Raw genomic sequence first — 27,647 nt, 5'->3', positions numbered from 1 at the left:
TTGGTTGGTCAAGATTAAATGAGCTCAATAAGAATTAAAACCGGAGCAAACATTTGTAATCAGCTTCAGGCCTGAAGAAGGAAGGGTGGAGAGAGAGAGAATACACAAATGAATTTCAGGCAGCAGTTCAACAGATACAAAACGCCACAACTGCTGTGGTCACCGTGCACGTACTAAAGTACAGCATCGGACAACGTATCCCAGAACACATGAGACAAGTAACCTGGAAGAGTGAAAGTAGCCTGCACACTGTATAATACTTGAATCTGCCCTGAATTAAGTCAGGTGGTGTTTTGTTACGCTGTTCGACAGGACAGGATCTGCAGATCATACAGAAATCTTGCAAGTTTCAAAGATACTTCTAATGAAATGGTCTTACCTGTCTTAGAATCATAGAACAGTTTGGGTTGGAAGTGACCTCAAAGATCATCTAGTTCCAACCCTCCTGCCATGGGAAGGGATGCCACCCATCGGACCTGATAGCTATGCATTAGACCATACAATAGTGTAATGCCAGAAAACGTATCATCTGCTCAGAAGAGAAGATGAAGAAATAGAGAATGAGATGGTAATATGGAAAACTGATGGTAAGCACAACCTACTTGAATTAGAAGTAGAGATGAAGGAAAAGTATTTTCTTCATTTACTATTCCAAAGTACACTGGAAATTGAAGGCTACCTTTTGAAAACAAGCTCATTAAAAATGTAATTTCAGTAATTTGTTATTCAGTCACATACCTGTAGTAAGAGTAGACTGAGGGAGATGGCCTATTGAAACAGCATGCTAATAAACAGCAGCGGAAAAAAGGCCAATAATAAGCACATGATTATAGCTTTACATTAGAAGTTTTAAGAACAATTTGTAGCGTTTTCTATTATGTAAGTAAAGAGGAAAGAGTATACATACTCACAGAGAAAAGATAAAGGCAACAAAATCTTTTCCTTACTGGGATATCTAGTCCAGCTTTTTTCAAAACCATGCATCTAAACTGAGGTTCTTAATGTTTCCTCTTAAAGACATTGGATGCCCTGATGATGACTGGATGACCAGATGCTGAAAATCTTCAAGTTCAAGAGGCTGCAGAATATTCACTGAAGACACCCATTTCTAGGAGTATATAATTTACTTATTTGTAAAGACCTTGGCCCATCTCTTTGAAAGCTAACTACACTATGAGAAGGTGCAATGCTTCAGACTCTTTACCGTGGTGAGGAAATTCTGATATCAGGCCCAACATGCTGCTCCGTGCATATTCTTTTTCCTTCAGCAGGTTTGCTGACATGAAGCAGGGTATGTACAATAATTATTTCAGTTTAAATGACCTGACCTTATTAAAAATTAAGAAAATGATTGCATTCATCAGTTGGTTAGGAGCCGTACTGGCAGAGCAGGCTCTGACTTTGCCTCCTGCTGTGCGTGATAACTGTCACATACCCCTTTCACCCCTCTAAACCCCAGTTGCTTTATTGGTGAAATGGAGGCAGGCTGGTCCACACAAACAGGGGCTAAAGGGCTTAGAAGAGCCCTTGAGCGTCTCAAGCAGGAGTTTGCTGTTGCTGTCCTGGGGCTGTTTAATCTGCATTGTTGCAACTGCTGGCAAAGCAAGCATGGTCAACAGTGAATGTTTTACAGCCAGTACTCTTTGGAAGAGCGACTAGAGCTTATGTCTCCCTTCTTCCACATGAGAGTCTGACCCAGCTGTACAGTGTCTTCTTCGTATCAGTTAATATTTACTAACTCATTCTATTCAAAATATGCATCATTTCAGACTGAAAAGTCAGTTTCTTACAACCTTGAACCCAAAATACTTTATTGTGAAGGAAATGAAGGCTGTGGGGTCAAGTATCTTTAGGCAGAGGAAAAGTTTCAAACTGGCTGTCCATCATCCTGAACAAGTGCTTTCACTTAAACAGAGTGAGAGAGAGAGACAGCAGAGAGCAGCATGCCCACTACCTCACATCCTGCCAGCTGCATTCTAGGAGAGTAGCTCGAGCAACACTCTAGGAAAGGCCTCAGGGCTGCAGATCCCAATGAGAAGCAAGGTTGTTCCCACAACACCAAATCCCATCTCTTCCGTATTTCTTACTAGACACTTCCTAATGCTTTGGGCACGCTGTAGGTGATGGGTTCTCTCCCCGTGTTGTATAGGAAGCCTGGGAGTCAAACTCAAAGCCTTTGTTTTTTTGTAGTTCAGTAGGCTTCAAATGTTAGGTACTGACACACCTACACATCCATACCTGCCCTATCCACTGTACGTACCTGCTCCGTGTAGGCACTGAGGGCACATGTTAAGCGAGAGGTATGGCAGAGAAGGGCAGTTGTCATGGCACGCAAAGCAGCAGACCTGTAGACGAGAGCTTGGAAAGCATCATGGTCCAGTTAATCATCTTTATCCACAATTCAGACTATACAATCAAGTAACTACAAAATCATACTATCCATTTCAACTGTGGCTTTACCACACGCTGCAAATGATCATGTCACTCCAGCACGCTTCCAAAACATACTATGATAAGTGAACCACACAAGAGTCAGCCAAGTGGCAGCCAAAAGGCAGCTTCACATAAGAACAGCCCTAGAGACCACAGCAAATGAGAACTATGAAGACAGGAAAAACTTGCCACAAGGCAATTTTTCCACCCCGCATCAAGAACAGTGAAAAACTGAAGAAGCAACAGACTTTCTAACACCACCTCAGGGATCAATCTACAAACTGCAGGAGATTCTGTGAGAAGGACTGACTTTTTCTGAGTTGGCTCATGCTCAATGCAGCTGGCGACCCTTTTGCTCAAAGCTGTGGTTACTGTAACAGTGAATACACAGATGTGCACCGTATCAGTGAGGAGAAGCAGGGGAGCATCTTTTGTCCTAACAGGGAGAAAATTTCTTTCATCAATGACAGGGCTGCTGTCTTGCATCCCAAAGCTGCCACATACCAACAAGTTGGAATATCTCATTCAGAGAGTTATTTCAGGCAGTGTTCGACAATGCTTGGACAAAGACGTAACATTAAATTTCCTAGTAGCACTGCTAAGGTCAGTACAACTACTCCCCTGTGTGGCATTAGACATGGACTTTAGGTATTTTGCGTTGAAGCTTTGGCTTCAAAACTATGGGTCTAGTTTTCTATTTTATTGCAACTTACGTTGGCATTACAAGTGGATTTAGCAGCCAAACAAAGCAGCAAGTACCTTATGCCTGCTTACAGTCTACTTTTCCCCCACTCTTCTCCAGTTTGCATGTCATATATAAGATGAAAGAATCAAACCACAAGGAACAAATAACATGCATATATGTATAAGTAAACCAAGTAGCATGTTCTCTAACAGTAAGAGCTACAGCCTATTACTGGGGTTACAGATCACCCACTACAGCCTAGGAGCCAAGTATCTGAGCTCAGTTCTTAGCTCCATCTAATTTTCCTGAGCAATCGCTGGGAAGTGACTTCCATATGCTGTACTTCCCCATGTAAAGCAATTTATATTGATGTTATAAAAATTTCCAAAGCTGGAAGTAACCTGCTGAGATGAGGCCTGGAAGTCAGAGCAGATTCCCATTTGCTTCAGGATTGCACTGACAGCTACTCTATACCACTGCCTTACTAGCTCATGCATCAGACAGCTTAGTGATCACCTATTCATACAAGGCCCAGCTGGGCCTAGCAAAGCAGGGATTTTTCTACTGGGCATGAGGGGATATTTCTCCTGAGAGGCTCCAGACAATGATGCCAGCTCAGGTGCTGCTAAATGTGTTCACTGGAGTTCCACAACTTGCTTGGGAAATATTTGCTGGTGCAAAACCCAAAACCACTGTCACGTAACAATGCTGTCCAGTAACCCAGACCAGTCCAGTAACCTCCCTTCTTTGTACTAGAGAGACCACAGCATAACATATATATATAAAATGAACCTCTTATCCGTGAAACCACAGTATTTCAGTTATATATGACTAGCACAAGGGCTAGTGGATCTGGCTCTATAAATAAAAGAATGTTACCCTCTCCCAGCACGTTAGTGATATCAGCTTTGGCCATAAATCACAGAGAAAACAGAAGTTTTGGTAAGTTCTACCACACATAGGAAATGGGACTGATAGCCCTCCAAAGCTTTTGGGGAGATCATTTTCCGTGTGTATGTGGTGGTGGTGGTGGTGTTTTTGTGTGTGTGTTCAAGCACATATTTTTGTGGATAATACAAAGTCAAATGAGATCCTCTTTGGTGTAGGAGATATTTGAATTAATTTTGTACATCTGTAGGCAACTTACAAAAAAACAGATCTTAAATATTGAGGGAAAAAAAGAAAAAAGGAAAAAAAAAAATCAAGCCTTTTTTTTTTCCACAATTGAAGATAACTACATATTAGATCTAATTGCTCCCAGAGACTCAAGTTTGTATCATTTTGATTTGTTTCAGGTAAAAGTTAAATGTTTGACATGATCAGGACTCTTTTGGGCGTGGAATCTCCATTCACTGAGATATTCCAAAGCCCTCTAGGACATGGTCCTGGGCAACTGGCTGTAGGAGACCCTGCCTGAGCAGGGGGAGTTGGACCAGATGACCTCCAAAGGTCCCTTCCAACCTCAGCCATTCTGTGATTCTGTGAAAGCTACATGTTAAGTTGCACATTCAAGTGACCAAGTGACTATAGCTACTATGGAAAATGCCATTTTTTTCCTGTTTCCATCATCCATTAGCTCACAACTCCCCTTTCAAGTGGTCTATTGGTCAAAGGGGTAACTCTGAATGTTATTCTGTACCTCTGTGGTGGGACTTAGCTGCAGTTTTGTAACTCGAGGTGTGAAAGGACAGGAACTCTTATTAAAGGTTTCCACTACAGAACAAGAGCTCTCACTTTTTGCAGCTTGAAATAAACCTAACTTGCAACAAAGAAGCAAGTGCAACCACAAGCAGGGTTTGAGCAGGAAAAGCCTTCACAGGGGGGCTAGTAAAGAATGGGTGGGGAGAAGGAGGTGGTTCTGTCACCAGAAAAAGTACTGCCACTCAATTTTTTCCACTGACAGTCAACCCCACCATGACGCCCCAATAAGCGAGCACAAGAACTGACCACTGAGTGACAATATATAAGCTCTGTGAAAGGGGGCTCACGATAACCACTTTCTTCTCTGCCTTGACAAAGAAGCCACCAACAATGAAGCTCCATACTGCAGTTATCCTGGTCATCTTCTGGCTTGGTGTCTTCACCGTGCACACAGCAAAAGGTAAGTTTACAACCTAAGAGGAAGACAGGAATTGCTCCACAGTGTACTAGTGGGCTGTTGCATTCAGGCAGGATTCATTCTCAGAGCTGATTCATAAGATCACACTTGCGAGAAACCAAGATCAGAACTACGAGAAAGGCAACTATAGCATGAGGGAATTTATGGGAGATCTCATCTGATGTCTTATCAATTAGTGCTTGGCTTCTGCTTTAACGCAAAGAGAATTTCTATACCTTAGTACTCTTACAGGGTTTTTGTGACTTATTATCTCTCAAAATTGTGGAAGCTTGAAGATACGACATCACTGATGCCATATGCATTAATAACATTTTTATACATTATTTCTTGAATCAGCTTCAGATTTATTCTTTTCCTTTAAATAGGTATACTACTATTTTTTTTTTGTGTGTCCTTCTGAAACCATAAAGCCTTTCTCAACTGAATGTCCCCAGTTGTTAGAAGTTCTTCCAGTTCTGTAGCGCATATTACCTACGTGCTTGTTTCTAGACAAATATTTTGGATACAGACAGGCAAACTAAGAACAAAAAGTGTAAAGGAAAGCAAGGGATCTATACAAGGTTTTCTCTCTTCTCCTGATTTCATACAATTTAATATCATTTAAGAACATTTATGAGCACTGAAATGAACCACGTTTGTTAGCCATGTTTCAAGAGGGGTTGTAATGTAGTGACGTTTATGACTTTCGGATTAACCCACTTGCATCTTGTAGAAGACCTACATGTAGAACATACACACAAACACGTACACTTATAATCAGCTTTACGCAAACAAGCTGATAAAAATCACAGAAAACACTCATATGCAAGCCATATGCAAACCCACAAAAGCATGCAGATATAAACACCCAGAAAAGGCATCTTCACAAAACCACACCAAAACCAAACTAAGACCTGCTAAGCATTCACAAGATTATGTAGCTACATGCTGAGTACTTTGTCTTAGTGCCCCTATAGCTGGATCATGCTACGTTTTCATAGATTGACTAGTGCTACTGCTGTCCATCGAAGCAACATGTGCCTTAGTACCACAGACTGGCAGTTTGTACTGCCATGCTCCAGGATGCCTGGTTTGTCATAAATATTACCTAAGTCTGAAACATTATGTTGGGATGGTGTGCAAGGGATAGAAAAAGGATTAGGAGGAGGAATGACAAAGGATAGGAGAAGAATGGGGAAAAAGGGTAGTTATAGGTGCAGATTTTGCGCCAGCGAAAACTTTGGTTTTGTTCCCAGGTTTACAGAAGCTCTGCTGGTATTCCTTGTGTGCATTTCCTGGAAATGGCTTAGTAGAAGAGAATATTTTCAGGGATACTAAGGATTGTTTGACTATCTTTGAACTCTTTAACATCACATTTTGAAAAAACAATTTGAGCAATGCAGTACTTATACTGAATCTCAAGAAAATATATGGCATTGCACGTGACTAATACAAGTTACGAAGAGATATTCCTTCAGGCAATGAAAATCCCAAGAATTAGCAGCTCTGCCAGTACCCATGCACTGGCCATGCCACAGCTTCTGCAGAGGCTGAAGCGCATTTACTTCAGCTATTGCAACTGCTTCAAACAAAGAAAAACTCTCAGATAATGAGATTATGTGAAGCAGGTTTTATACTTAGCAAATTGTACCTGAGCAGCTCTTGGACCTCAAGGCACTTTCTCTATAAATTCCTCTAAAATAAACCTCAGAATACAGCAGCGTTCTGTTTGTCCTCATCGCGCCTTTCCAAACCTGTCTTTGAAAGCTGGGGGGAAAACCAGAAATTATCAAGCAAAGGCTTCCAGTAATATATACATACACCCCATCTCACTTAAACGAGCTGCCATTTTTCATTATTACTATGCAACATGACAGTTGCACAAAGAATTTTATATTGATGCTGCCTCCTTATTAATTTCCACTGCATTTCCTTGAAACATATCTAAATGATGAAGAAAATATAGGATTAGGTAGCACTCCACTACCCATAACACTAGACATGTAGCAAGAGTATGCAAATACTAGGCATTCTGCCAGTTAAATCTATATTTCAAGTGTTTTTTGTTGTTGTTGTTGTTTTTTAGGCTAGTTTTGGATGCCCAGTGTGAGACAAGTAGCCTTGCTTTCCTTTTCTTCGTGCGGAAAGTAGGGGCAATTATATTGATCCACATTTAGATAACATTTTGAAATCTACCTAGTAAAGGTGCATTACTCCATATGGGCACTTATGTGCAGATGATACAGACCTAATCATGATGATACCAATGAAACTTCAGAGATAGTCTCACAAAACACACCTTGAGCTCTTTTGTATAATTAGTATTCTGACTGCACATCTCATGAGACACCCCAGTTCTAACCATAGCTGGAAATCATCTGGAATTTGTAATTTAAAAGCAGTTTTTATGGTTAAATGTGAATATAGTACTGACCACCTTTGTCTCTGTCTACTTTTCTCCTTGTAGGAAGCGTTGGAAGTCAACCAATGCGCAAATTTGCTTGTGTAAATCTATCTACACAGAAACTGGACATCAGACAGCTTGTCAACTATGAAAAGCAGCAAGTTCCATTAAACGCTGTCATGTAAGTATCTGGTGCAGTGTCCACTTTCAGACTCATCTATGCAAACAAGCTACCATCAAAAGGAAAATGGCATCAGAAGACACTTCAAAGCCCAACTTGCTAAATCAGGCTAGTTCAGGTCACCCTTCCAGTTCCCACATGAAACAGTAAATCAGCAGCTGAGGAGGTGAGGGAGACAAAGGGGAGATCCTGGAGAGCCTGAACACATGTTGTTCACGAATGCTGGTAAAAGGCTCACTGAACAGTTACATCTTTCTGCCCAGAAAGCTGAAGAAATCTCAGTGAGGGGGTAGGGTAAAGCCAGAAGCCCAGTACACTCAGCCAAGGGGAAAGATCACGTGAAAGAGTTTGTATTAACTATGACTTCTGCTAGGAGACATTTGGTCTCTTGATTTCACAAGCACATGCTTTTTAATCAAATCTGGGACCTGCTCCTTTTTCTTAATTGAATATCACCATATATGCATATGACCATATATGCTACATACATACCTATGCCACGGATATGGAACTGATGTTACTATGCACTGTTTATACCAAGTAACTACTACAAACTCAAGCGTGTGATATGGTTTTACCATACAGGTCCTCATGCTCTGCATAAAAGTAGCACTTCAAGCCTGGCTTTGTAGACCAGAATTTAATTGCTGTCTGACTTTTTCTTCCTGCAGGTTTATCACTGCAAAAGGTATCAAGATCTGTGTACACCCTGATCAGAAATGGGTGCAGGTTGCTATGAAGAGAATAGACCAAAAACGTACCGCCAAAAAAAAATAATCCTGTCCCAGGCAAGCATCTAAGACCAACAAAATGGAATCATCATCAGTGCTGCACATACCAGGGAAGAAAGCCTTAGTATCTGCTTGTAGTCCTTGTTGGCAATAAATTCTCTGAACAAACATGAACTCATCAGAATCTACTCGTCACTGGCTGAATATCTGCTGACTTAATTTTATAGCTGGACTCTGTTACACTGTTTATTTTCTGAAATGCTTGTTAATATTTATTTACAACTGAATGTAGGTATCTTCCCATCCTTGCTGTCCTGACCCATATAGCATTTGAGGGTGAACGGCAGATTGTTTCACATGCTATAGAATAGATTACCTCTCACAGAGATGGATAAGTATACACTTCTGTGATGATGGAGGTCAATGTTCTGCATTGAGTGCTGGGTTTCAAGAGGTTCTATATAATTGTATGGTTACTCATACCTATATAAACTGTAAGAAAGATAATATCATGCTTCAGGCTATAGCCTGATCAGTATTTAAGAAGGGGATCTTCCGGCCTTCTATTTTTATATGTAGTATTGCACTATTAGCTTTGACTTTAGTCTCGGGCCCATGTGATGTATGGATACTTTCACCAAGGGATGACCTGGGGTAATTCAGGATAACTTTAAGAACGCAACCCTATTCAGACTTGTACTTTGGAAGACTTGTCCTATTCACTGACTTCTGTGAAGTTGCTTTCACCTTCATTTGGGACAGAATTGAAAAAATATATTTTGTTTTGTTTTTCCCCTTTGTTTTTCTTTGAATAAGCAAGAATGAACCATAGCTGGAGTCTTTACTTCACGAATTCATACTTAGTTCTCTCGGGCAGGGAATTTGTATATGTAAATGTCTCTTACATTTTTAAACTTGATAAATTCTACTGATAGTAAGTTTTGGATTTTAATAAAGCTACTATGAGCCTGGAATCAAATGGTACATGTCTGCCTGTACATAACGCAGATGAAGACTATTGAAACAGGTACTAAGATGACAGCACAAATTGGAGACCTTTTGAGCAAACCAGCTAGAGCTGACACTACTTCCAACTCATGACTCAGATTGTCATCAAACAATCAGATGCTGGGCTGAAATACACCATATTCAATGGTAAAACCCCTCAGTTCAGACAATCTTTCTTCAAAAGTTTAGGTACTGTCAGTCACCCTAGGGATGTGTGAAGCCTGTCACATTATCAGTAGTAGATACAGAAGAGCTCTCAAAGAGAGACAACTCCTGGTGTCTGGGGAACTTGAGGGGTGGAGAAGTATAGGCACAGGTACTCCAGGAATAAACCTTCTCTTGTACTACCCACACATATGTAGCCAGCATTATCTAAAACGTGGGCTTTTCATTACAGATAACATCTTGGTGATGCATGTGAAATTATAACACTTCCAAACTATCCTACAGAAATAAAATCATATTCCTCTAAAAGCCAGTCTTTACAGTTCCCTGCCCTGGTCAAATTTGGCCTGCAACTCTTGGGACTCATGTTTTATCATGGCTTAGTCTTGCATAGGGAAACTCATTTAGTTTTCACTATCCAAGACAGAAGGTTTTGAAGCAGTGCTACTGCTCAGGCATGGAAGAGAAGGATGGCTGTATATGTTACACTACAAGCCAAGACAGGCTGATGAGCCTTCATTATGTGGAGCAACACCTTCTTGCTGAAATTGTCAACAGCTACACTAGAAAAAAATAGATGTTACAACAACCTTGATAAAAAGAGTTCCAAAGGAAGAAAGAAACACTGAGATGTTCTGGAATATGACAATTTACAAATCACTGTTCATTCATTTTAACTGAACACCCCAGACCCTCATGTTATAGACAACAGAAACAATTCTGTTCCTTTCAGCATCATCAGAATACTAGCAGCCTACAAAAACAGGTCACCTATAAAAGCATTTCTATGGTAATTTATCTCAGAAGAATACTATCAGCTCCCACTGATCATAAAATCATTAAGGTTGGAAAAGACCTCCAAGATCATTTTGTCCAACCATTCCCCTACCACCAATATCACCTACTAAACCATGTCCCTAAGCACCACGTCCAACCTTTCCTTAAACAACCCCAGGGATCAAATTCATCCTGGACCAGAACTTACTAAAAAGTTGCTTTTGGCAACTTTTGCTCATACTCAGTAGTACCTTATCCTGGAATTAATCTTGCTGAAGTGAATAGGCATTTTTTTAATTAGGAGAATCACAACCTGAGGATGTATTAATTAAACATCACATAGCAGTTAATATTTTATACCTGCTTATCATCATCACAGTTCATAAAGTGATTAATAATAGTTTTTAAGAATGAATCATCCTACTTAATTATTGCATCTTGCTTGTTATACGTTGCAAGATCTGTAATGATCCTTCTGCCCTTCCTGCAAGTTTATTGTGGGTGGCCAGTACATACAACATCTCTTCCTACTCAGCCATTAAACCCCATGGACTTTCCTGTCCTTCCCTTCCCATTCCTTACCCCAGTCCTTAGCACAGTCCCAGCTGTGTGCTATTTTTGTCATCTCTAGCTGTGTGGAGGCTTATATGTAATAGTACTGCTCCTGCCTAGCACTTTTCCCTGAGGCTCTCAAAATGCTTTAAAAAGAATGGAAAATATTATTGAAACCTTCTTTACACACACACACACACACTAAAGGCAAGTGCAAAATGAAGAACTAGAGTGCTGCTGCTGTGATGGAGGCAAGTAAGAACCCCAGTCTCAGTCTCCATAACATCCTTGGGAAACATCTCACTTAGAAAATAGAAGGCTCCAGGGTATGTTTGAAGATCTGGGGCTGTGGTTGCACTGATGTCCTCCTTGCACCTGGCTGCCCACCCATTTCTTCTCCAAATGAAGTAAGGAACAGGGGGCTCAAGGTGACTGCTTCCCTTCCCAGTTCATCTTCTGTGAGACTGTGGCCTGTAATACAAACATTAATTTTCTTTGACTCCTTTTGTACAATCTGGTTCCTGTTGCCAGAAAGGACTCTCCAAATATACACGGCAGATCAGTGGGCAACAGTATTTGAAAAAATCATCCATCTCTCATCTACCATACAGAGTTTCTGAAGGGTCTGAAAGGATGTGCTGCGTATAGACCTTTAGCACCAGACAAAGACAGCAGAGAGCACAGTAGACAAACCCTCAACTACTGTAAACATTCATAGCTTCACTATATTTAGAGATAGACAGGACACACTATCCCTTTGTGCACAGCAGCTTTTTGCATTAAAAAAAATACTTCCTGGGCAACAAATTATGTAACTGCAGCTGTACTATTTTCTCCGTTTGTTTATAATTAAGGAACTAGAAAGTTAGATTTACAATAATCAGCTTTTGCTGAAACCATTATTAACCATTAACTCAATCCCAAACCCCCTGTGATGAGCTGGGATATTCCTTGATTTCTACATGCCTCCTGACTCCACCATTTGTGGATTACTTTACACTGGAGGTTTTCATTAATCAGTCATATTTTAACAGGTTGTTCAAGACCCTACATGGGAAGAAGAAAATGGAAGAGGACTGGGTACCTCTGTACAAATACTAATGCATCAGTGATGCTATTTTGACAAATATTGTTCCATGGCATGAAAAGTAAGGCATGTTAATTCAGCAAATACAAATACTTTCCTTCTCTCACCCCTGCAGAGTAATGCACTGGGAAAGCTAAACCTTGTATTTTAAATAGCAAAAGAATTAGTTACTTCACCCACGTTATTGAGGTTTGCTGCCAAAGATACTGATTCAAATTTTACGGCAAGCAATTCTACAGTAGAAGGTAAGGGGAAAGGTAGGGAAATAACGTAAGAAAAGAGTGGCTTGGATTTGTTACAGAGATAAGTGGTATGAGGTAGCTGCATTAAGCCCTTATTAAGTCTTTAAACAGCTGACTTGCTCCCTTATTACCTTTGTTTTGTATCACGTGTGCTAGAGCAAGTCTCTAATCACCTTGGGGCAACAGAGGCCCAAAAGATGTGCCATAAACCCAGAGGCCTTAAGCTATACTCGCACTAGCAAGTCTCTAGGAATCAACAAATGGAAAACATCTGAAATCACTATAATGCAAATGGTCATCAGTAATTCAGAATCCAAGTTTCAGCTGAGCATTTGATTTGCACCCATGGATAAGACTGGTAGTGCTATGATGAGTGACATCACGGGTGCATGCTTGAATAAGCCCATCTGCTCTCTAGGCTTATCTAAGGCTCTTCTTGCAGAAATACTTGACCTCTTCTGAGGGCACTCTTCTGATTCTCTTTACTGCCTGCTATGATGCCTGTGCAGTTACCAAGAGCTATTTATGCCTGCTGTTTCCCACTCCATCCTATCCAGCCACCCTTACCCTCAACTTGTACTTTGGTTTAGGACATCTGAGAACAAGGGAACAAACCTGCCAGGACAACAGCTACAGAGGCTGTACAAAAAATTTCAACAGCATTCTGTTGTCATATCACGGCTTACCCTTCCCCTGTTTCATTTGAGAGTTAAAGGCAGCAGAGAGAGAGGAAATAGCACAACAAAGAGCTAACACCCAAGCAGTGAAGAAAACCTATTTCTCCTTATCCTTCTCACCTTCTGGTCTAGAAAACATAAAAAAAAATAAACCAGCATGTTCACACTAACAAAAAAAATAGTGTTTCCACATTCATACAATCTGCCTATGCACTTCTACACTCCAAACAGGAAAGGAAGTACTGCAAACTCACTCTTCTGCTATTAATTTCGCCATAGTTAGAAAGAGAATATATCGGCCCATACAAGATCCCATCTACAACATGACTAGAGCAAAACATGGGCACACTTTCCAGCACCTATCTCCAGGAAGTTTGAGAAGCCTGTTTTATGGAACAGTAAACAACTACCCTAACACAAGTATGAGGAAGCCATTTAAATGAACCTCCTAACTTCAAGAGGCTTATCTGAGACATTTCCAGAGCATGTGCTCTGGTTGAAGTTCTGCTTATTTCCTCCACTACGCTCCTTCAGAGAGAGCAAAGAAAACAGAGTTGCACAGCAGGCCCTTTCCTAGTGAAGTTTTGTGTTTCCTCTGTCAGGCTGTGTCTTAGAATAAGAGATTTCAGACCAAATTATCACATGTTCATTGTGCAAAGAAGAGGCTGCACCCGTCACAAGAAAAAGACTCCAAAATACAAGTACATGTCCTTAATTGTTCATTTTTGTGCAGTGGCTTTCACTTGATTTGGGCTGATTGTTCTATATCATATTGAATATTTCTTGCATTAAGCCCTTAAAAACTGAAAAGAGAAAAGACCACAAAAGCTATTTACCTTTTAGCCTCACAATACTTGAGATAGATCTGAGAACTTTCTCCTTGTCTCTGGTTTTCTGAGCCTTTTAGTTTTACACTGAGGTTACAGTTTCCGCATAAGGTGAAAAAAAAAATATAAGAACAAGGACTTGAAGCCTCCCTGAGACCGGTGTTGAAGTGAGTGACAGCAAGATCGTATATACTTGTAGGCAATCATTTGTATGTGCATACATGTGAATATACTTGCAAGATGAGGCTACCGTAGGCTTCTCAGTGGGGAAAAATACCTGTATCTTTCCCAACACCTGCTGCCTGATGTCCACCTTGGTGCCAACTCCTACATGCCTGCTGCTCTCAGATCACTAGAGAATTGCCCTACTCTGTGTTGTTGCCCCATTGGGACCAACATTGCCTTACAAAAGTCCTCAAGTGACCTGTATTGCTCAGTGCCTCTCTGTGCAGTGTATTAAGAAAATGACTCTTACTATGGCCACAACCTGACTCCAGGGTTATCCTAACACTATCAGTAAATAAGCACTTATCAGGAACTGCCACAGCATGAGCTGCTGATTCACCTGCTACTATCCTTAGGGTGTCTTTTCTAAGGTGCTGGCCTGTTGAGGGTTGATTTTTAAGACTTTCTAACATGAGCATCTCTCATGAGGACCTACAAAATACTGCAAATCTCTATTTCTAGATTTTTATTATGCTAGAAAAAAAGTTAAGTGGTAATTTACTGGATAGTAATTAACACTTTTAGTCATGCTTTATGTCAAATTGCATTTGGAAGGAAAAGAGAGTTCCATTTAAAATATAGTAAATCACAACACCCTGAAGTCATTTTTCATAATTTTTTCCTCTGTTTTCCAATTTGCAAAATCTAGTGCCATAGAGGATAACCTAAGGAATGGATTAAAACAGTAGAGACCATGAAATTTGAATTCCATCTAGTTCAAAGCCTGATAATTACACAGGAATAACCTTAACCTGAGAAATGTTAATGTGCAGTCACTACAACAAAAGCAGATAGCAACATTCTAGACTCTCTTCTGAAGTCAGAGAGAAACAGATGCTTCCAGGACAGAAATGATCTAATTCTCAGACTGAACTTAAGATAGATAAAGTTAGATGTCAGATAACAGCCTAAAAGCTCCAATTTCATTCCATTTGCTAAAAAGTGACACTACAGTAACTGATGCACTTAATAAGTCCACTTTTTTCTACATCTAAAGTTAGGTGAGATAAAACCCTTCCAAATACTGCCTTTTTGATAAACCCAGAATTCGTAAGTAAAGATGGTTTTTCCTGATTTTCTACATAAAAAGCTGTATTGGATGTATCAACATTCACAAGAGCTTGTTGATCTAGTAAGTCACTTTTAAAAATAATATAAGGATTTTAGTTTAAGGTATATATTTTAGGGGCTCATATTTAACTTCTTAAATGAAAATACATTAAGTTGGATAAAAAACTGGTGTAAACTTCACTTTTAAGACTCAAATTTTTGATTCCTTTCTGTTCTGACTACTCACAGCGAATGAGACAATGTTTAAATTCAGCCTTTAGAACTACAATCGTAAGAAAGTTATCAGAAAATCTTGGAAGAAGCTTTGTGGTTACAGCTAAGGATTTCAGTAGGATTATAATTGGGTTGTTTATTTCATCTCAGAAATCATTTAAGAGATCTCAGGACTTCAGCTGATAGTCTGGAATTCCAGAAACCAAGCAAAATATGTTTTAGAGAGCTTGCAGACATGAAGCCCCACCAACCTCCATGTGGCTATCTAACAGAGTCCCTACACAAAGGTGTGATTCCTGAGGTGACTTGGGGAGATGGTTATGTTCTGCAGGTGAGAGTCTTCTGCACTTTCCCTCAGCTGGCCAAAGCATTTTGTGGTATCAGCCTGGGCTTCCTCGAGGTCAGGAGAAAGCAGAAACGTTTTGATGAGTTCCAGTCCACAAGGGGGACATGCGGTACACCTCTTGCAGAGCTGCTTCTAAAGGTATCATTGAGAGTGATCATTGACTTATACAGCCTGCTATGACTGAGGTACCTCATTGCTGTTTCCATTAATAAGACTTGCTTTCCCTGGGTGCCTGTTCTCTTTTTTCAGTGCTCTGTTGGTCAAGGAGATAACTTTGTCATTATGTGCCTCTGTGGGACTCTTTATGTACAATGTTCAAAATCCAGACAGCACAGTACAGCAGAAAAGTCACTAAAATAAAACTTACTTCAGAGAACTTCAACCACAACAGGGTTTGAGCAGGAAAAGACTTCACAGTGTGGTCACTAACAGGTAATGGACAGGAAAGAGGTGGCTGTCAACAAAATTTACATCTATATATGTAGCCCCTTTCCCACCACTCCGTTACCTGTTTTGGTAAAAAAGGGACCTGACCAACGTACAACAGCACAAACTCCATGAAAGGGGGCTCATGTTAATCACTTTCTTCTCTGCCTTAACACAGAAACCACCAGAAACTCCACACCACAGCTGTCCTGGTCACTCTGGCTTGGTATCTTCACTGTGCACAACAATGAGACACGAGTTTTTAAGCCAAGAGGAAGACAAGAATTCTCAACCACATTGCACCAGCTGTCTGACGAGTTCAGGGTTCACCCTCAACCAGAGCTTATCCATGAGCTCAAAACAGCGATAAATGTATAGTACAAGTATGTACAAATACATATATCTGCAATTTATGAACAACTGGTGTTGCTGTCTGATTTTGTACGGTGTATGTGATGACAAATGAATTCAAGAGATCTCATTGCAACATTTATAGTGCACTGTGGGTTTGAAATCAGAAGTGTAACATCTGCTCGATTTTGCTTCTCTTCTGCTAGTTGCTTACTACAGCTCACTGCAAGATGAGGACTGACCTCCAGTGGGTACAGAATGACATGAAAACATCAGACGTAAGACATGTCAACAAAGGGCTTTCCAACAGCCGAAAGTGCCAGCCCTAACAAGACATAAGTCAAGATCCCAAACTGTTAGGCAAAGTCAGTCCAAGAACATCCTAAGAGCACTCCAAGGACTACATTTTTTCCAAGGGTCATTCCCACTCCTAATACTGCTTCCAAGACCATGTCATCTTCCAAATGCATTCATAAGGCTCCATTTACTCCCAAAGCCCTCCCTCCCAGTCCCAGATGCTCCCCAAAAATGTATCCTCAGGGCCATGTCGTCTCTGGAACCAACTCCGAAGGCCACATCCATTTCTAAGACCACTCCTGAAGTTACGACCCCCCTGTCTCTCCCAAATGCACGCTGTGCCACAGCACAGCCTCTCTGAAACCTGCTCATAAGCAACAATACAAACAGCAGCTAACTAAGCATGGCACCAGACACAGCAGGAAACTGCATACAAACCACACACACCAATTTCGTGAAACTGCTACCTGCTAGGCAGCAAGGAAGTCTCGAGCTCTAAATGGACTCCATTCAACCCTACACCTCCACTTGAGTTTTGGGGGAATTAACTATAAGGTTAATATGGCTCTCCAGTTGTAATTACACCCTGTGACAGAATGCATATATCATACTGACCATTGCTAGTGAGATGGAAAGATGAGGTTTGAGTTCTCTCAATGTCCAGAACTTTTCAAGTAAATTCAGTCTCACTGAGTAAGCCAGAATATGCTCTAGCTTCCAGGAGCTGTTATTTTACTCCAATAAAGAATGCTGCTTATGCAGGTGAAGAGGGCATTTTGTGGTTTAAACTTTGCTGAAATTTACAAAAAAAGTCTTATGTAGACCAAAACAATTTACAAATTCATGTTTACCTTGCCAAACAATTGAGTTGAGAATACAAACTGCTTATTCCACAAAAATCCTGAAATAATGACCTGTTTCAATAATATAGATTTGTGTTTAATATTAAAATTAATATTAATATTTAAAATTAATATTAATTTATATTATTTTTAAAGTTATACTTAAATCTCATATTTAATTAAAAATACTTTAAAAACCTTGAAAATTAAAGAAATTAAAGATTAGTTCCCCAGACAATGTTGGTTTTTTTTATTATTATTATTATTTTTAAAGTTTGCATTTCGGTGTAACTTAAGACCAAATGTGGAAAGGGAATTCTTGTAAACCCTCCCAAATCCTGGCATTGATGCTAATATGGTGTGGGATGAGGTATTATACATATTAGTTGTTACAACTAAGATGAGAGAAGTCTGAAATCTGACTGAGGAACTGAATAAGTTCCAGTAATTCACTTTGCGCCGATCTGTTACTAAATTAGTCCAACTTAGCCCATACAAGTAATTACCAAGAGCATTTTAGAGGGCAAGTACAAAAATGGAGGTGATCAGATATCTGAGGGCGGCAGATATAATGTTCTGATTCATTTTTAAAGCCACTTGACATTTACGCATACAACAAAGCGGTGGGCTGGCAAAAGGGGGCTAATGGAGGGAAAAATACATCAAATAGGGAAGCCACAATGAACAAAGCAATTGTTGCATGAGGGTGGCTGTGGGAAGGTCTAACAAAACCTCATTTTTACTCAATGGCTATGGAAATTTTCTTGCATGAAGCAGCTTGCTTCAGTGTTCAATGCATTGTCCTGATCCCAGCCAGGCACTGCCCTCAATGAAGACACATGTACAGACACCACCTTCATAGAAGATCAGGAAGAGAAAATGGAACACAACTTAGCTATATGATTGATTTGTAACTTAATATGTTGAAAGATTATTTTTGACCACCTAGCCACGTTATGCCTTTCAGCAAATGTTTAAAAGGTGCCCTGGCTTACACTAATACAATTAGTTCATCCCTTAGAGAACTTAGTAAACAAGGAAGGAAGAACACCCTTAAAAATCTAGGAAGCTTGCAATTCTGGGACTGAAAATATATTTAACAAATATAGATTTTTTTTTCCTTACAAATTTAAAGAAGCTGCTAAATGAACTAGGATCACCCAGAAAATATATATCCCCTTCATACACAGCACCTTGTCAAAGGAAGGAGGGTCTGTACCATTTTGGTCTAGGCCCACCACCAGTTAACAGCACCTGCAGCAAAGCATTGACAGTTCGTTCAGCCTTACACTGTAATTAGATCCTCTCCCCCTTCACCTCTACTATTTCAGATTGATTTCCCCTGGACATGGTCCCTATCTCACTGTTTTTCAGTAAACAAAAATCCTATCCTGAATTTCAGCTGGAGCAAAGCAAGGGTACTTCTAAGGGCTCCATGAAGCCTCCCTTTCTGTCTGGATATATCCACTTATCTGATATCACCTGGGGCTTGTTTTTGCCACCAACAAAGCAGTCCTTTCAAGCAGCACTGGAAGAGGAGGGATCCTGAAAGAAGCCTTCTAAAGCACAGCAAACACAAGCAAAAACACTCACCTTCCAAGTTCTATAATTTTAAAAATGCTGCCAGACCCTCTTTCCAAGCTAAAGATATTATGGATGAAACATGCAGTGCTATTTATTTCTCTAATCCTCATCTGTCAGTTCAGCTGTGATTGTGGGACATAATCAAGTCCTTCACTTGGTGTGATTTACTATTTGGCAAACACCAGTTACACCTTCTTGGTCATCCCTGTGGCAGACAAGTGTTCTGGTGCTCTTGCACTCAAGCTGAAACCAGATCCAGAATTACTCACTCAGTTTAGCAGCATCATACAATTAGTATCCTCTTACTCAAGCAAAATTCCCCTTGATGTCAGCACAAATTTAGCAGAACACAAATGAAGGACTTGCTGAATTTGGCCCAGTAGTTTCCACTTGCCAAAATCATGATTGTTTTAGCTGAGTAGTCCTATGGGATTTCTTTCCACTGTTGTACAAGTAGATTATTGGAAAGTGTTTCCATACTTCAGAAGAAGTAATTCAGATCTTATGGGGGTAGCAGGTGGGTGACTGGTGCTAGTTTGAGATTGTTCAAATCAACTAACCTTTAGCTCCTTTTCTCTGCCAAGTTCTCTTGTGAATTTACTCAGCGCTGTATGAATGACTGCCTTTCTGCTTCTGGGTGGTATGGACAGCCATAGCTGTGCAAGATTCACATTTCCTTCAGCCAGAGCCATCCTCCCAAGTCTCCAACTGCAAGCTTGTACACTCAGTGATCCTCCACATATAGCTAGGCACGATAAGAAAGAAAAAGAACTGCTAAGAATGAAACAATACTGCATGAGACTGCATTTTTACGTGAGCTGCTCCATCTCCGTTCCTGGCGTTAGATCAAGCCATGTAGAATTACAATGAGCTAACTGTAACCCAGTGTCCTGGTTTCAGTTAGGACAGAGTTAATTTTCCTCCTAGTAGCTGGCAGGGTGCTGTTTTGGATTGGAATGAGAAGAGCGCTGATAACATGCTGATGTTTTAATTGTTGCAGAGCAGTACTTACACCAAGCCAAGGACTTTTCAGCTTCTCGCTCTGCCCTGCCAGCGGGCAGGCTAGGGGTACAGCAGGAGCTGGGAGGGGACAGACCCAGGACAGCTGACCCAAACTGGCCAAAGGGGTATTCCATACCATCTGACGTCATGCTAAACAATATATAGGGGTGGCTAGCCGGGGTGGGGGGGCCAGCTGCTCGGGGATGGGCTGGGCATCGGTCAGCAGCTGGTGAGCAATTGCATTGTGCATCGCTTGTTTCGTACACACTATTAGTAGTAGTACTATTATTATTATTATTATTTTCCTGTCTTAATAAACTGTCTTTATCTCAACTCGCAGTCTTCACTTCCCCGTTTCTCTCCCCCATCCCAGAGAGGGAGGGGGCAGGGTGAGCGAACGGCTGTGTGGTGTTTGGCTGCCGTCTGGGTTAAACCACAACACCCAGTTATAAACCTATTACAGACATGCAAAGCACTGTCTCTACTTACTGCAGGCCAGATTCTTTGGTGTAAATCGTGGATGCCCCATTAACTTTCAACACATCTGGCAGAAAACAGTCCTGCAGTTTAAATTCCCAGATGACAACCTAAACTACTTAATTTCTTCCTGTTCTTAATTCTGAAAACACTTGCTGAACTGATGTGAAGCTTACAGGTCAAGAAGAAAGTCCAAGCACCCAAATAAATCCCTGCAGACATACTCCACCACTCAGTCTTTCTACGGAAAGAAGAGGTAGGCATTTGGGAAGCCCGGTGACTATCTAGGTCTCCCATGATTCCTCTGGGATGCAGGGCTGCAGTGTCAGAACATCCCACTCTCTACAAAGCTATTATTATCCCAGAGACAATACTCTACTAGTTTTATTTGCTTAGCTAAGCATAAGCAAAATTTATCTACTCAGTCACACAACCACAAATGGTCCTTGGGTCATCAAAAGCACTTTTTTTTTTTCTTTTTACTTTCTGTTAACTATTCAGGAGGATAGTTTTCCACTGAAAAAAAAGAACAGTAGGTCCCATATGTGATGTGATGAGGAAAACACAGTCTATATCTGAGTGCATTGTGTGCTGATAATGAATTATATGGACTAAAAGACATCTTGGGTTGCTACTGCTAACAAGAAAGAGTCCTTCATAACAATTGAAACAATACAATCCACACCTAAAAACTTACAGTTCCGTTTAGCAAGCCATGATACAGGGAGTTTGATAAAAGAGGGACTGATAACAGGCTAAAAGGATTGTTCTACTCCCTTATTGCTGGTATGACCATACCTTCTGTAGATAAGAAGCCACAGAGAGTTGTGGAAATGCTTGGAAGCTTGTTAACCATTAAGGAAATGGTTTTGGCCAGCCGATGGGCAGCTATCCATGCCAATACTACTTTTGGACATCACTGGAATGTCTAGACCTAGCTCAAGGTCCTAGAACTAACCTCCCCACACAAATATGCTCTGGATGAACTGAGCTGCTGATCTCTTGACTTTTTCTATGCTTCGCAATCTTGTCTCGGTGTTTTCATAGCCTGCTTTGGGCAGCACTGATCTAGATTGTATAGAGAATCTCCCTTCTTGCTCCTTCATCTGGTACCCATTAAACAGTGTTGAGAATCCTGAGGACAGCTAGTTTTGAAGGTGTTCAGACTGAACACTCTGTACAAAGAGTACATCAGGTGCTAGGTCTGACTCTAGATCATGTCAATACCACCACATTGAATTATAAAACCAAATTACTTTTCACATGGGGGTTTGTCTCTGTGGTCACCAGCTTGTGACTACCAGGAAATGCAGCCAAGGGCTGTAACAGTAAAGATGCCAATAGTGTTTCTATAGCAATTTTCACAAGCCTTATCCCTTTTACAGCTGAGAAGGTGGGATGGTACATGCAAGGCTGGAAATTCAATCTGTGCTTGCAATGTCAGTGTAGTACACTTTCCAGCTATGCTCAGGTGACTGAAATCATAATACTCTCTTCCTTCTAAACCATACGATGAGCAGCAAAGAGAAGCCAAGCTCACAACATAAATAGAATGTTTTCTGCTGAGGAGAAGAAGAGGTCCTGTTTTAAAATACACAGTTCAGCTATTTGCCAGAGGCAGATAAGCCCTTTCTCCATGTTTATTTATGTAATCAATGCTAAGATGAGCTTGTTCCTCTCTTATTTTCAATTCAAGTCAGTCCATTGTTTTTCTTCATATCCTTATGTTACCCATTGTTTAGCAGAGTACAATAAATGGAAGCATTTTGTTACACCAATATTCCTTTGCTACGAGTTCTGGAACAATATACCTCTATTACCATTACTTTGCACCCACATTATCTTTCACCCAAGGCATCTCCAAACAAACAAAGCCTTACAAATCCTTATGAAGTAAAGGCTTACTTCTTCCACACAAATGCACAAAGAATTATACAAGCACTGAAATTCAGTAGCTGTGTGAAACTGTTCTCTAGCAACACCCTTCAACAATTCAGTACAGACAGAAAAATGCTAAGGGCCTGCTGGTAAGCTGGGGAATGCTAGCAGTGTTGTCTTGAAGTCAGTCTAATGGAGACCAGGGCACTGACTTGAAACTGCATTATCCCAAAACTGTAATTAGAGCTCAACATGAGTTTTATAACAAAGAAAACCGCGATCCACTAAGATTAAGATTAAATATAGAAACGTCACAGCTTTGAGAGAGCTTTTCTTGATTCATTGCCTGGTTCCTTCCTACCAGCCAAACAAGCTCTAAAGAGACTCCACAAGGACTCCAACAGGCTTCCAGAGATCTCCCTCAAGCTCAGACCACCCCAAAAGTTTAACAGGAAACCACAAAGCACCAGACATTGGTGTAATGTTAATTGGGGTCCCTGACATCAGGAAAGCAGATATTGTAGCATTCCTCCAAAGAAATAGGCTGGTGAACACATGGACTTCAACTTCAGGAGCCTGAAAGCCCAAAGAATCCTTGCTCAAGTCAGCATGATCACAATTTACCAAATCCACTTCCTTACCAAGGCATGCCATTTGTCCTTAAATTCTTGGCAGTGGCGTGGAAAATTCCTAGACCTGAAGCCAGAATGTGCTTAATATAAAAGGGTTCAGGTTTTTCCCCACAAGACAGAAAAAAAAAATAAAATGTTGTAACAGAAGTTCCTTTTTTTTTGTTTTTTTTTTTCCTGTTCCCAAATGGAAACACCTATTTGTCCTTAATTTCATGATTTCCCATAGGTCAATAACCTTGAGTCTCTACTCCCCCTAGCTGCAAAACCTAGTAACACTTCTATAGCCTTTCCTACCTGACTATCTTGCTGCATAATGAACATCTATTAAGATTTCATGACAACACCAGCAGTCAGGTATTGATATATCTTAGATATCCAGCATGCAATGAGTAAAGCGAGACACAGAAGTTGATTGGCCTATCTGTTGATAAACTACTAGTAAGCATCAGACCTAGAAACAGGGCAAGAGTCCTTGTTTCAAGTCATTCTCAAGAGTCTTGGAGAACACTGCAATCTGTAGGTTCTTGTCTCTGTTACTGTTCTGTATAGCAATCCATATAATTCAAAAATATCCTAAGTACTGCACAAGAGTTTCAAGTAGTATGTCATCTGTTGCTTACTTTCTATTTAGTGGATTCTCCAAACATATATCAAGTCTCAATCACCTCCAAAAAAAGATCTGCTGAAGAGAGACCTCTACTTTGTCTGAAATGTAAGCATTTTCTTATTGCAGTCCATCCAATATGCACCCATCTTATGCATTTTTCACACAATTTTGTACGTACATTTACATCAGAGGACAAACGTTTTCTATATCTAAAAGAAATGGAAAAAAACATATGAAAAAATACGTGAAACATTAGAAAGCAGAAAGTTTGACTGCGTGAATGACAACGCAGTTGAGTTGTGGATGCTTCTACAAAAATTTTCTATTGCTTTGTGCTTTGGTTCACTACAGTCCTGAAAATAATGCAAATGGGTAATTCTTAGGTAGAATTGAAATCCCACGTAAATCTGTTATAAAACTGTGTTCTGATTCAGTGGCGTCTAGCACTCATTTTGCACTAAAACTCATCTTTGAGGGTGGAGAGGGAGGCTTTGAGCAAGAGAAGTGTTTTCAAAGCTTTTCACTAAAGGTTTTTAACCCTGTAAGTCAATGACTTCTTTGAAGCTTCAAAAATTCAGGAGTGAGAAAAGAAAAGAGTCACAAAGATTTGACGATTTCATTAGGTCAGTGGTGCATTCACTAAACATGTAGATCACCTCTAGCTAGGGTGGCTAACCACTTTCTGGTTTATGTTTATTTCTAGGGTGGCAAGCCTAAAGGAAACTCATGACAAAGGAAACTCAGCAGCTCTGAAGTGTCAGCAAGTACTTGTCTGAAGTACAGCAAGTCCTACTACATTGTTTAGGTAGAAAACTCAAAAAATATTCCCAAGTATAAATCAAAGTTGCTTACACCACTGAAGTCTCTCCTTTTTTCTTTATATATACACACACACTTTCAGAGGCTAAATGTCATCCAAGATATTATAAGCAAATTGCAACTGAAAACATTGATAAATGGTGGCTGCAGAAAGATATCATCTCCACCCTCATTGAGGGCAGTGATTTTAGAATGCCAGCTATCTCTGAAAAACAGTTTGAAATAAATTGTGTATTAGACATGCACACTATCTAGACAGAAGCATAGATTGTTTCAGATGAGTGTTCCAGCACTGTTTCAACCTCCTCATTTTGTATTAGCTACAGACATTTTACACACAATCACACATACAGGGTAACATTCTTACAGCTGTGCTCTGCCAGAAAGGGGTACAGCAGCCTCCCAGTAACTGTAGACCAGCCCACAATGTATACCTACGTAACAGATATATAATTATAAACACATTTAGCTAGCTAAGATCCGCTTGTTGCTGACATTCCAGGTTAGCTCCACAAAGGCGTTGAATGGACAGCTCAGCTGCACAGTGATTAGCAGACTTTTTGTCTTGAGCTTTTCCAGCAAGTATGCAAAGGTGTTTCCCCTTCACAGCCTATTTCAGGTTTGCAAGCAAGTCTGTTCTTCTGTGACTTATTTTAAAGCCCTGTCAGCATATTTGTCATCCTAGGCTCTGAAATCTGAAGGTTAGTCCCTCCAGCCTTCCCAGAGGCAGCAGATGTTCATTGAAAGCTTTTATGATCGTATGATGGATAAAAGCCTATTAAAAATGCAGGTATTTTCCCAATATTAAAATGGGTTTTAGAGCTTTTAATGGAATCAAAAAAATAGCAGCAGTTCAGAGTGCTGACTTGGTATTTTCCCTTTGCCAAACCTCTGGCCTATACTGGAGGTCAGTCAGCATCTCTCTTCAATCAAATCTTCAATCAAAAGGCCATCTTATTTTCTCTCACAGGAGCTGAGCTTGTACTCTGCTGTTGATGAGATGCTGCAAATGTGGCTACATCCCAGTATTATTTTTTTCTGTGTGTGTGTCCCTAATCCTCTCCTGGCAACTGTCCCTTTCCTCAAACAGCACTAAGTGGCAAACAGCTCTAAGGATGGATCTTCCACACCTACACAAAACTCTGCAGGAAGCAGGCTGCATTTTTTGTGAAAGCAAGGTGAGCCTTCTGTAGAATTACATTTAAGATGATGTAGGAAGAGGGAGCTTCAGTGATTGCTTTCACCTTAGTTTTCCTACCATACCTTCTGTTCCAAGCCTGTGTTGCTGTCCAATTTATTTCTGCTGCTTTCCTTGTCATCCTCTTTCTAGGGATTCCTACTGTAGGTAAGTTCTCATCTTTCTTATTTTTAGATCCATCTCTTCCCACACTGTGCTTTGCCCAAGAGCAAACATATAAACAAATCTTACAGCCAACCCCTGAGCTCCTTTCTTAGTCTTCATTGTTCAGTCTTTCAGAGAGTCCCTGTGCTCCACAGGTCAGCATGGCTTTCCTGTGCAAGGCAGTAGGGCGTTACAGAACGCTGACCAGGTGGGCAGAGGAGGAGTGACAAGCACGGTGAGAGCTGGAGCCATCTCATTAGCACGGCTCAAAGCACAGGGCTGGAAGGGCACCCAGCTCCCCTCATGCTCTCCAGACCATCCTGTAGCTGCCTTCAGTTCTGATATCTTGTCTGTCTTCAGCAGCCAATGAACACTGCCTTCATCTAAGCAACCACCAGAGACGCTTGTGTGCTGTAGGAACATGTCCTAACAGCCTCCTAACATCATCCTAACATGTGCATTAGGTAATGTAACCTCCTCCAAGGTAGCATGACCCCAGATGAGCTGTGAAGGACACAGACATCCCCTCTGCCAGCAGCCAGGTATAAGCCAAAGGTAAACCCAGCCCTCTGAAGAGTATGGCTAAAAGCTGATCATTCCAGATGCTGGGCAGTCCTGATCTCAGACTTGGGCCATGTGTAAATTGGTTTGTCTGTATTAAAGCAGTGAAACCTGCAGCTAACCATGTCTGGTACCAATGTTATTTATTAATGAAGCTATACACACCCATACACAATACTCTGGATTTTGAGTAAAGGACATTGGACAGGTTATTAGAAAGGCAGTCATGGTATGTTAGCTACATGAAACACAAACTCATCTACCTCTGTGCAGCCACAATCAAGACTGAGCAGGTGAGCATATCCCTGAAGCAGCCTTTGGATTCAGTTTCACCAATTCAACTTTATGCTTGGTACTTTCATTGAGAAATCCTACAGAGGGAAGAAAGAACAGATAAAACCAGTGAAATATTAAACTACATTCTCCAGAGGAAAACAGCACCTGCTTCATTAATGAAACAGCTCAATGGAAATCATCTTAAACTGGCCAGAAAAGCCGGACACCCTCAGTCTGTTCAAGTCCACTGAGCCCAATTCAGGAGCAACAGTTGTCCAGATCTGTCTCTGCTGTAATTCCACCAACTTTACACCAGCTTAGACCAGTGCATCTGTCTGAAGCTCCAGTTCCCAAGCCCAATGTAAACTAATTTCCCAAGAAATGTAAACTAATATGTCAGACTAATATACGCCAGTAGATAGATATCCTGCACATGCTCAAAGTCTTCCAAAGAAGGGCTGGTCTGTAAAGATATGAGGCCTATCAGTCTGGAAATACAGCATGTCTGATGCACTTCAGCGGAGTAGGATCTCCACTGTTAAAGACAAGAGAGTCTATACTCAAAGACAACAGCTCTAAAGCTGAATCAGTAAAAAGTCCCATAAGCTTTGCAGAGCAAGCTCTGACAAGGACAGTTAATGCACACTGCCCAGTTAGCATTAATGATTTTTCTAAATGTTTAAAACTTAAAATAAAAACCACTAAAACATGAATCGGGGAATGAAAAAACATTAAAAGCAGAAGTTAGAGCTACTGTCCATTTTGGTCCCTGCTAATACATTTCTTAATGGAGCTCACATCCGCAGGTAGAACATTATGTGTTTCTACCCT

The 27,647-nt window shown here is 40.6% G+C and overlaps 1 protein-coding gene across 1 annotated transcript; it reads left to right on the top strand.

The window, feature by feature from the left end:
- The first annotated feature begins 5,016 nt into the window (after positions 1-5,016).
- On the top strand, positions 5,017-10,010 carry LOC121076055 (lymphotactin-like). Its single transcript, XM_040570054.1, has 3 exons — positions 5,017-5,219; positions 7,684-7,801; positions 8,473-10,010. Exons 1-3 carry the CDS (start codon positions 5,150-5,152, stop codon positions 8,576-8,578), a joined length of 294 nt encoding a protein of 97 aa, XP_040425988.1. The 5' UTR covers positions 5,017-5,149; the 3' UTR covers positions 8,579-10,010.
- The last annotated feature ends 17,637 nt before the right edge of the window (positions 10,011-27,647 follow it).

Source organism: Cygnus olor, chromosome 1 (assembly GCF_009769625.2).
Source record: "Cygnus olor isolate bCygOlo1 chromosome 1, bCygOlo1.pri.v2, whole genome shotgun sequence".
Lineage (NCBI taxonomy): Eukaryota > Metazoa > Chordata > Aves > Anseriformes > Anatidae > Cygnus > Cygnus olor.
The sequence above is the reverse complement of the archived record's forward strand: the minus strand, read 5'-3'. Positions and strand labels throughout refer to the sequence as shown.